An 11978-nucleotide genomic window follows, 5' to 3' on the forward strand; every position below is an offset into this window, starting at 1 on the left:
CTATCATATTGAGCACTTGATAGGATCTTCAGAGGAGCAATATAGCTTGCTGTTGGTATTGGTTTTGATCCAGGAGAAGCTGGATATGAATTTGGTTTCAATGTTTTCTAGCTATGGGAATTTAGTGTCATTGTTTTCTACCCTTTTTAAGCTTCCATAACTTATCTGTGAAATGAAGAAAATGTCTCAAAGGGTATTCCACTGCCTGAGACATATAGGGATTCACTGAATATTTGCAATATGTAATAATAATCCAATTTGAGAGGTAGAAATGTACATAGAAAGAGTATCATTCTTACTAAGTGGGGAGTCCTTGGGATATGACTTGTCTTGTAGGCTGTTCAACCAGTTCATTCTAGGTACTCAGAAATATTTGGAGAAAGTGAATGAGAATTTATATGAAATGGTCCAAATTCTTGGTTCTTGGTTGTGTCTAGTTATAAATGAATGTCAACTTTCTAGCTTGAGGTTACTAAAATTCAGAGACTGAGAGAAGGGCTTGTATGTAGGTGGTTTATTCTGGAAAACAAAATGGAGGCAGTGAATGGAAAGAGTGAAACAAGGAAGAAAGGGAAGTTAATCCAAGTTTGTGTTAAGTTGGTTGTCATTTATTCACCAGCTCCTATTTACTAATGACCTAGGAGTTCCTTAAAGTATGTTAATCCCTTCATATTTTGAGGTGTGAACATGCTCCAGAATGATGAAGCAGGATTTTCCAAGTGTCTCAAGCAGTAAATATTGGAACAGAAAGCAAGAGATTTTCTGTGAAATGGAAGTGTTGTTGGAGGGATCAGCTAGGATGGAGCTGTTGTCAAGTAACACTGTTAGCAGCTTGTTGCTGTATCAGTGGCTCCAGCCACTGGAGAATAAAGTAGGTCAAGAGGGTATGAGACACAGTGTAAAAATTTTCCAGCACACTTAGTGATTACTAATTAAAAATAATATTCTTTTATAGATTTTCCACCTCAGAGTGGTGTGCTTATACAGCCCATAGTAAATGGAGAATCCAAACAATGTGACTGAATTCATTCTTTTGGGCATTACAGAGAATGCGGAGTTGCAGAAAATAGTCTCTGCTGTGTTTCTAATCATGTTTGTGTCCAAAGTTTTAGGAAACCTACTCATTGTGGTAACCCTAATCACAAATCAGAGTCTGAGATCACCTATGTGTTTTTTCCCTACTTCCTTGTCCCTAATGGATGCCACCTACTCTTCTGTCATTGCCCCCAAGATGATTGTGGACTCCTTCTCCAGGACGCTACCATCTCCTTAGAAGTCTTCCTGACCCAGCTCTTTGCAGAGCATTTCTTTGGTGGTGTGGAAATCATCCTTCTCATCATGATGGCCTATGACCACTACCTGGTCATCTGTAAGCCCCTGCACTACATGACCGTCATGAGCTCTCAGGTATACTCTCTGTTGCTGGGAGCAGCCTGGGTGTGTGTGGGAGTTATCATCTTAATACAGCTGATAATACAGCTTCTCTTCATGTATCAAATACCCTTCTGTGGCCCCAATGTCATTGATCACTTTATGTGTGATTTGTTTCCCTTGTTGAAACTGGCCTGCGTGGACACCCACACCCTGGGTCTCTTAGTCATCCTCAACAGTGGGGTGATGTGTGTGACCATCTTCCTTATCCTCATTGCCTCCTACGTGGTCATTCTCTGCTCCCTGAGGTCTTGCAGCTCTGAAGGGCAGTGCAAAGCCCTCTCTACCTGTGGCTCCCACCTCACCGTGGTCATCTTGTTCTTTGTGCCATGCATTTTCCTGTATTTGTGGCCTGTGGCCACTTACCCCATAGACAAGGCAATGGTTGTGTCTTTTATCATTGTTGCACCTATGTTAAATCCCTTGATCTACACCTTGAGAAATGCTGAGGTGAAAAATGCCATGAGGAAACTGGTGAAATGAGGGACCCTGGGCGTCATTGGTTTACATGCTAAGGACAGATCTTTCCTACAAGGACAATGAAGTCCTGCCAGTCCCATGCATTCTAATCCATTGGGCACATAGCAGCCAATGGCATCTTTTAAGTGTGCAAATCAGGTTAAGATACTACCATCAAGTTATTTCCTATTTCTCTAGGACATGTTGTGCTCCATTCCTTTTCTTACAAGACTCTGGTCACTCTTTCTTCTTCTTCTTCTTTTTTTAAATAATTCAAATCTGGTTTTCAATAATTCAGGTCCTGGTTCAGGGTCTTCGTTCTTACTTTGCTTGCTGCTGGACTTCTCTTTCCCAAAGCTATTGCTTCGTTGGCTCCACCTCATTTTTTTTTTCCCAGTTTCACCTCCTTAAGGTGAAACTTCCACTTCCTTAAACAAGTCTCTCCTGATGACTTTCCCCGGTCATTCCCTTCAGTTACTCTCTGCCTCTTCACTCCTGGATTCATTTTACATGTCCTCACCTTGCCTCATGTCAAAAAGAAGAAAAAGCCCATGGCAGCATAAATAACTTGTTCTCTGTAAAAAATTTAGGATTATAGTATTTCTGTTTTAATTATAGAATTACAGAACTGGAAGGATTGTAATGATATTCCTAGCCTTACATATTTTTAATCTGTTTGGGAATTTTCCTAGTGTCAAAAGCAGGTACAAAAGCTACATCTTTGATTACATAGGTAAGAGCTGTTCTTACCATTTGTGCTGAAATTACTACCTGTCAGTTTGATTTCACAAATTTCTTCTTTTATCTATTCTATGGGTTCCCCAAATTAATTCACATTAAGTAGCTTTACTCATTAAACACATTACTTAGGAGTTCAATGCTTGACTTCTTAACACTAACATCTGAAACAAATTTTGATCTTACTACTTCTTTATAGGAACTTGCTGTTACTAATGTTAGCTTGTAAATCATATGATTATCTCTATATTAAAATTGAAACATTCAATACTATTCATGATACAAAGGCATAGAAAATAGAGTAAAATGGTGTCTTAGATTGGAGAAGAATATCTGCCTAAAAAGCTATTGTATGCATCAAATTTATTGGGAAACATTAGATGAACTTGCTTCCTATTCCCCTGAGGAAAATTAAGCCATCAAAACATTTCACAGAGTCATATGTATCTACCAATCTACCAGCATCTGTCCAATTATATGTTACCTTCCTACTTTCTCCAATAAACACATTACCTGTGCTCCTATCCAAAGACAGCCAATCTTTTATAATCTTTGGTCTGAGCCTCATCTCCTTATCACTTACATATAGGCATCTCTTATTTCATATTTCATATTTCCCTTACTAATGGATCATTTGCTTCAGCAAAGAAGCAGTCTGTTATCTCTCTCATTTTTAAAATAAAATCTTCCTTTGATCTTATTTCCTATATCAGCTACTACTCCATTTCATTGTCTCCTCTTTGTAGCAAAACTTAAGAGGTTCTGTAAAGTCTGTTTCCCAATTCTCTCTTTCTATTCTCTTTAAATCTTTTCCAGCCATGATTCAGTACCTAACACTGAAAACGCACTTTTCAAAGTCACCAGTAACATCTGTGTCCCTTAATTGAATAGTCTTTCCTCATTTTTCATCTTATGGACTCCATCTTTGAATCCAGTCATCCATGTTATATTCTTCCTACATGACCATGATTCCCAAATTATTACCTCTAGCTCAGGCTTCTTTCCTGAAGTTGAGTTCTGGAAATCCAACCTCCCTCATGGCATTTCCACTTGAAGGACTAATATATTTTTCTCCATCTCTAAACCTACTCCACTCACAACATTCTTTACTTCAGAAGATGGCATATTTGGACTCTTTCTCATACGCCACATCCAGGTTATCAGGAAATGCTGTTGGCTCTACTCCATTAAACCTATAAGTCAGAAGATAGCCCCACCTCTTCTCAATACTTTGAAATGACTCTTCATGTCACTCAGGTTAAAATCTAAAAAGTTTCTAATTACTAATAATTAAGCAATTATTTGCCCTGTTACTATTCTGATCTCCTTGTTTACATTAAACCCTCAGTGACTCCTCTTGTTACTCTGGCATCTCTCTGTTCCTCTTACTGGCCAGTTATGTTCTTGCTATGGGGACTTTATGCAGGCTATTTTCTCAGTCTGGAATACGTTCGTCCAGTCATCTGCATGACTAACTCACTTTATGTTCATAGATTGGAAGAACTTATATTTTCAATAGTACTGCCCTTATGCGTGGGCAAGCAAATCTTCTGTTCTTGATTGCTTGGAAGTGTCTTCTGTGAGGTTTTCTAGGTTCTCCAGTGTCTGGGACTGGGCAGTGCCTTCTGGTGGGGTACTCCAGCCTGGACCTGGTTGTATGGGTCTCATCCTTGTTTCCTCCTTTGGGATGCGCTTTGACTCTCTATGCTCTTCCTGGGGTCAACCAAATGCCCTAGAAGCTCTGGATTCTGCACCTATAAAATATCCTAGGTTCTATGCCCAGAACCTTGGCTCCAGGAGGGCAGTGTGTCAAGAAGCATTATTCCAACCTACAAAGGTTCTGAAGAGAACAGGAAGAGAAGGATTCTATCTGAACTAGCAGACAGGTGCTTAGACACCAGGAGGACTCTTTCTGTGTTCTAATCAGACAATAAGCAAATATAAAAGTAACTCTTCTCTACTTGCAATTCTAGAACTCCATCAATAATTCACTATATCTCACACTGAGTATTCACCTAGGCAGATGTCCTATAAAAAATTTGGCTGGCTCTGCCCAGCAAAGCCCTGATTTTAGAGACACCATTTTCTGTGATGAATTAATAACACCCCTCCAACAGAATGACGAAATGTATTTTCATGGAAAATGATAAACTGATTCTAAAGTATCTATCTTTGTGTAGCTATGTTTGAACAACTTTGGCAATAAAAGCAGTGTGAGGGACACAAGATAGAGGACAAGATCTTCTACATATCAGAACATATCATAAATCTCTGCTTTGTAAACATTTTGCTTGTAGGCCTGTTAATAAAGAACTCTAAAGAACCAAAGAAATGGCCCAGAGTTTATTCCATCTATTTTTGGAAACTTGGTATAAATTTTGTAATTTAATAAATGATAAGGGTGGGTTTTTAAATCTGTGGGTAGAATGGTTTATGGGATCAATTCTGGAAGGGCAAATTGCTATTTATCTCCCTCTACTCCATCCCCCCATTTCATATATTTCTTTGTGCCTGTCTCTGTCTCTGCCATCTCTTGTTTTTGATTTGTAAAGCTGTTTTCTAAAGCTTCACCTTATATTTGCAAAAATAAAATGTTTGTTATATTATCTGTCCCATACCATCTTTACACTATTATTTCCATGTTATACCACTCATTTCCTCTAACAGAATCAAATAATTAATAATGAAGCAAACCAGGGCATGGAATAAAGTAGAAGATGCCAAGTGTGGTTTTAAGTAGGAACCAGGGTTCCAGGATTAATTGTTGGAGTCCTGCTGTTGAGCCATGTGTTTAGATCATCTCCTCCAGGAGTGTGGTCTTGGTCAGATGGTTTTTCTAGTCAGGGAAATTCTCTAAAATGTCAGTTAAAAGAAAATAACGCTTGTTCCTTAACACCACAGGTGAATAACGCCTGTTCCTCAATACTACAGGTGAAGGTGCTTCTGCATGTTCACTTTTCTGATGAATCACTTCAATTCTACTTCTTTTTGTCAGATGTGAATAGACATAAAAATAGGTAGGATATAAGAGTGTATAGAACAACAAACTCCTGGGTACTGACCCTCTCTGAAAGGACCTCATGAGCTAAGTCCAAGTTTCCCTCAAGCTTCAATCTCAGAGCTACCTAGATTCAGAGGAAGCAGAGCTGTCCTTCCTTCTCTTTAAAAGTATAGAAAGAGAAAAATTCCTTCAATCTCTAAAAATTGTGTTTTTTAGTTTTAAAGTCATGGCATATATAGCTTAAGTACCAAGGAAGAGAAAAGATTTTGGATTATTCCATACATCTTTGCACGTTATTCATAAAATGTGTTAATCTTTAACAAGCACCTGTTGCTACTCTAATCCCAGCACACTACTGGCTCTTGTGGATTGATGTTGTGCTTCATCCCAGACCTCAGCTCTTATATTTAGTAACTACACTGGCATTTTGCCTTAATCCTACACAGAGATATTGTATTCCATCCCACTGCACAGTTTTCTATTCCTGAATATGAAGGGAATGGAAAGCATCTTCAAATGGAAACCCCGGAGAATTTGGAAAAAGAAAAAAAAACTTTAATTGGTTGGAGACATATAAGTTTTGCAAATCCTTCAGCAAATCAAACCACAGCTAACTGTGTCTTGAAAAATCATACTGATGGGAAATTTCCAAACCCTGAGGAGAACTGAGAAGCAATTCTATACAGTCATGACCTCTCATGGAAACTTCTTTAAATTACAGTTGGAAATCAAAGAGGAAACTTTTGCTTCTTTATTTTTTTTTCCCTGAGACCATGTTGAAGATTGATAAGCAGTGGGGAACATTCTTTACCTTGTCTGCCAGAGATACTCTTCCTCTCTCTCTTACATGTAGAAGTAAGACTTGGAAACACACTTCACGTTTTGGATAGCCATTGAATAGACTTTTCTCCATGGAGTATAGGAGATTACCATCACTAGAATTTTCAAGAAACTGACAAATGGTGAGATTTATAATGCACATTTTAAAGTGTGATGTAGTCTGTAAAGTATGGGTGTTGTGGTTCAAGCTACCAAGTTTAAGGCAAGCATGGGTTTGTTACATAATTGTGTACACTTGGGCTAGCTACATAACTTTTTGGCCCTAAATCTTCAATTTTAATGTAGATTATATATTAAAAAGTGCAAAGGATTTGGAAACAAAATGATGGAGTTCACAGGACAGCACTTGACACAATAATATGTGCTCAATAAATAGCAGTTGTTAGAATGCAAACTTTTTTGGAAGGTTAGAAGTACCTATTTTTTCAAAACTAATGAAATTAGAACTTTCTTTACTTTTTCATCTTCAAGTTAAGTCCAAATGATGATGAAATGCAACAAGTACCTATTTTGGTCCTAGTCATTGAATCCTGTTTTTTTTATTCTTTCTAATTATATTCTCATTTATCATTCATCTTATAATGCTGTCTCCATCCTGATGTTTTAGGTTAAAAGGTGGACTTTTTTGAGGCTGTAAGGAATACTGATGTACAAAAAGGCAAATTTAAGTGCTATTTACTATTTACAGAGTTATTATATGTAATACAGAACTCTACAGTCCCACAACAAATGCCTAAAAAAATGGCATAGGGAAGTACATTAAGGGTAAGCACGTGTCTTATTCAAGTCACAGAGCAGAGGCTTCTGATTTTAAATATGTCCACTTAATTTTCTCTAAGTGCATTTGATGCCAACAATAACATTAGATTTCTGCCTCAGAATCTTTCAAGAATATTTACATGGCTGAATCTCTGCACTGCTTTAGTGCTGGTTGTTGGGGTTTGTCTCTCTTAAAGTGAGCTATATCACAAAGACAACAGAAGTACAGGAGGCTCAGGCATCCCTCAGGAAGGACACAGGTGGAAGCAGAAAGGTTTTCAGTTTTATTTTTTTTTCAATTCTAGACCTACTAAGAGTATAAAATAGTAAGAGTATAAAACATTTAGGGGAATCAGCAGAGCAATATTTAAAAGACAGAAAGGGATATGATCTGAAGAGAACGTATTTCCCAGATTGTAGGGAATCGATTATGCTTCATTATACAGACAAAGAATAAATCTTTTAATTGCTGAAATAAATAATGATCCTGGATCAGAAATAGAGGATTTTAGGATTTTAGGGAGAATCATGAGGAATGGAGTTTTTATCTATTCTTTTAATTTGTAATAATGATATATATTTTAAAAATACATGGAAATGTGACTGATATGCACCAATAAGTACATAAAAATGTATCTTAAATTTAGTTTGAAATATAATTATAGAACACTACTTATAATCGTGACCTTACTACTAATAGTTTTTTTTTTTTTCCTTAATGTCTTCCACCACAGAACTAATGGATATGGATATGAGCAAGATGTTAGAGAGGGAATTCAGGACAACAATCACTAAGTCAATAGCTAGGCTTGAACAAAGTATTAGTGACAATATAAAATCTCTAAGGGCAGAAATGAGATCTAATCAGGCCAGACTAAAAAATGATATGAATGAGATGCACTCTAAACTGGATTCTCTAACAGCCCGGGTAAATGAGACAGAAGAGAGAATTAGTGATCTAGAAGATACGCTGATGGAAAGGAAGGAAGTTGAGGAAAACAGAGATAAGTAGTAGCACATGAAAAATGGATTGGAGAGATTAATGATGCTGTGGATCTTTCCAATGTCAGAATTATTGGCATCCTCATATAGTTTTAAATATCATTTTAAATATATACTTCAAAGATGAAACCTGAATTTCTATTATTTTCAGAATGATTGATGCTAGAATTAGTTTTGTGCCAAAATAAATGGGAAGGAAATAGTGGGCAAAAGGGTGAGTGGGGAGGCAAAATTCCCAAGGACACAGCCCAGCAGATCGTTCATTGTCCCGTTTACAGCCATAAGGGCCCATAAACAATTTCTGGTGCACCTTCAGTGTATTAAAGAGTATGGGTATCAAGAAAGGATAAACCTTTGAATCTTTGGGAAAGTTTGGGCCCACGATATGTTTCTTTATGAAAAGTTTATAATAGTTTAACAGTTTTAGTTTAAGAAGCTATGTTATGTTATCATGTTAATTCTACCTACACAATTAATTATACTGGACAGTTAATAAAATTATACTCAAGCCCCATCTCTTTTTTTCTGAATTGCTAAGTTGATGGAAAATGATAGTGTTGTGGATTTGAAGCAAGGTTTTTAGGGGCGCTTGGATTGTTAATTAGGTTAAGCATCTGACTCTTGCTTTCAGCTCAGGTGGTGATCTCAGTGTCTTGAGATCAAGCCCTGCCTGGGGCTCCGCACTCAGCACAGAGTCTGCTTCAGATTCTCCCTCTCTTTCCCTCTGCCCTTCCTGCTCATACTCTCTCTCTAAAATAAATAAATAAATGTATCTTAAAAGAGGTAGACTTGGTTTTTAATTTTAAATTTCATACAGTTATGTCTAGATACTTATTGAAAATAAAAGTCTATTACTTTTGTAGGTTCATTTCATGATTTTAAAATTATATTAACACATCTGTATAAATGGGCAGAGTCATTATACATTTTTTGTTTTTCTCATTTCACATATTGTAAAAATGCTTCACTATTCATGTCCCCACATTATCAATTAGTCTTTTATTGACAACATCATGTGCTATCAATTTGTAATAGTTTGATTTACAGAAGCATCCTCCTATTGTTGACCATGTTAGAGATTTCTAAATTTTCACTATTATAAATGACATGACATCATCTTCCATTATAAAAATTATACCTCCTTATTTCACTTTTAGAATAATCTTTAGGGTGGGAGTTACTACTATGAGGAATACAAACATGTTTATCATTCTGGAAATAATGCAAAAATATTTCCCAAATGATTACATGAATGAAGCACTTTCACTGCAATTTTAGAATTAGTATATTTTTAGAAACCACGATTTAAAAAAACCCACATATTTCATCTTATGCGGGATTAAAATTTCCAGCTCACTTTGTGTGTCTAGACGCCGCTAAAAAATGATGCTAAATTATTGCCAATTTGTATCTGTAAGTAATTGGGCCATTATCTTCTGATTCTACACTCATTTGTTCTATGTCCTTCATCAAAGGGACTCATCCAAGGGATGAACAAGGGAATCAGAAGGCTTGAAACTCTACAGGTGGATGGAGAATTGAAAGGCCAACCTGCTCTGAATTCTTAAAAGAAAAAGAAAGTTCTTGTTCTTTTCTGTTGACACAGTGGGAAGGACTTCGGTGTTAGGGCCAGAGTTATCTGTTAACATCCCAGATCTAGAATCTGTTGTTAAACTTATCTTTGTATGCACAAATTTCCTACCAGTAAAATAGGGATAAGCCCTAACATGGACTGTTTCCTGGGCAAAGTGCCAAGAACAATTTTTTTTTTTTTGGTATTATTTTACTTAGTCATCATGGCAATACACTGATATAAGTATTTTTTTCTAAATTTCAGTTCTTATTTTAAATTGATGAATGAAAATAAAACCTCAACACATGGATACTTGTTCTGTGTTTGTATGGGGATTTCCCGTGTAACTTTCTCTTTTATAAGGAATGAATGAACTCATCTTAAAGGCCAAATTCATCTCAGATGTTTAAAGAAATATTTGGAGAGTAGCCATGATTTGCAAGTGCCTCTTAACCTGGATGTTATTCTTCTTCTGTTTGCAGATCAGGCAAACTCCTAGCAGGGATGGCATCAAGTCCCCCTGCTCCCATTCTGTGCTCATGGGTGGACATGATGACCCCATTGTCATGCTCCTTTCCTTAGAACCTTTCTCAACAGTTCACTCCAGGAAGCCACTGCTAAGTGAGCAGAGTTGACAGTTGAGATAAACTATTTCTCCACAGGTGGATACCTCCATTTCACCTTATTGGAGTTCTGGCTATTTTAAAGTATTTAATAATACTTTTTCTCTTCCTCAGTTCTGTCTGACCTCCCACTATGACCTTCAACAGATTTTGAATTTTGTGTTCTTAGTGATGCTAGAAACACAGAAGATAATTTTTTCATGTGGACCGACCAACTTCTTAATGACTACTGTATCACTTTAGACTGGCCTGAGACACATTTTTCTTTCTCATAATTGTAGACTCTACATGTTCCTCTGGCAGCTTTGAGCTTTCCCTTGGAAATCATGCAAAACCAAAGCTTTGTAACTGAGTTTGTCCTCCTGGGGCTTTCACAGAATCCTAATGTTCAGAAAGTACTATTTGTTGTATTTTTGTTTGGCTACATTGCAACTGTCGGGGGCAACTTGCTAATTGTAGTGACCATCAGCAGCAGCCCAGCACTCCTGAGCTCCCCCATGTACTTCTTCTTGGCTTTCCTGTCCTTCCTGGATGCTTGCTTCTCCACTGTCATTGCCCCCAAGATGATTGTGGACTCCCTCTATGAGAGGAAAACCATCTCCTTTGGAGGTTGCATGACCCAGCTCTTCGCTGAACACTTCTTTGCTGGGGTGGAGGTGATTGTCCTCACAGCCATGGCCTATGACCGCTATGTGGCCATCTGTAAGCCCCTACACTACACAACCATCGTGAACTGGAGGCTCTGTGGCATTCTGATGGGTATAGCCTCGATGGGGGGTTTTCTGCATTCCATGATACAAATTATCTTTACTTTCCAGCTGCCTTTCTGTGGCCCCAATATCATTGATCACTTCATGTGTGATTTGTACCCATTACTGGAGCTTGCCTGCACCGACACTCACATCTTTGGCCTTTTGGTGGTTGCCAACAGTGGGTCTATCTGCATCATAATCTTCTCTTTGTTGCTTGTATCCTATGTTGTCATCTTGTTCTCTCTGAGAACCCATAGTTCTGAAGGGCAGCGGAAAGCTCTCTCCACCTGTGGATCTCACATTGCTATTGTAGTTTTGTTCTTTGTCCCCTGCATATTTGTGTATGCACAACCTCCATCTGATTTCTCCTTTGACAAAATGGCAGCTATATTTTACACCATCCTAACTCCCTTGCTCAATCCTTTGATTTACACTTTCAGGAATAGGGAAATGAAAAATGCCATAAAGAGAGTGTGGAACAGACTAATGGTGGTTTGTAGTGACAATTGAAACATTAACATTTTAAAAAATTGTGAAGAATAAAATTCAAATTTTCTAGACAAAAGCTTTGTGAGTTTGGGTCTCTTTCACAGGAGCTAATGTAATGAAAAAACAAAAACAAAAACAAAAACACAAAAAACCCAGTAATATGGGGCCAGGAAAAATATTTTCAGACTTAAATCGTTTATCAACTCTGATTTGGTGATTCTGTATCTTCATAGTTATTTAAAATGAGTTGGAGATTATGTTACTTTACAATAAAAGATTATAAGGAGAAATTACCCATCAGAACTCTTGCC

The 11978-nt window shown here is 37.4% G+C and overlaps 2 protein-coding genes across 2 annotated transcripts; both read left to right on the forward strand.

The window, feature by feature from the left end:
• Positions 1 to 997: 997 nt before the first annotated feature.
• Positions 998 to 1914, forward strand: LOC113914807 (olfactory receptor 4C6-like). Its single transcript, XM_035722972.1, is given in 2 exon segments — positions 998 to 1247; positions 1250 to 1914. Coding segments are annotated over 2 exon segments (915 nt in total).
• Positions 1915 to 10626: 8712 nt separating this feature from the next.
• LOC113913585 (olfactory receptor 4C15-like) lies at positions 10627 to 11688 on the forward strand. Its single transcript, XM_027577875.2, has one exon. The coding sequence runs from the start codon at positions 10753 to 10755 to the stop codon at positions 11686 to 11688; it is 936 nt and encodes a 311-aa protein (XP_027433676.2). The 5' UTR covers positions 10627 to 10752.
• Positions 11689 to 11978: the final 290 nt, after the last annotated feature.

Source organism: Zalophus californianus, chromosome 11 (assembly GCF_009762305.2).
Source record: "Zalophus californianus isolate mZalCal1 chromosome 11, mZalCal1.pri.v2, whole genome shotgun sequence".
NCBI lineage: Eukaryota > Metazoa > Chordata > Mammalia > Carnivora > Otariidae > Zalophus > Zalophus californianus.

Bases quoted from the DNA above. Each gene is read 5' to 3' on its own strand.
- LOC113913585 (XM_027577875.2), top strand. From the start codon at position 10,753: ATGCAAAACCAAAGCTTTGTAACTGAGTTTGTCCTCCTGGGGCTTTCA.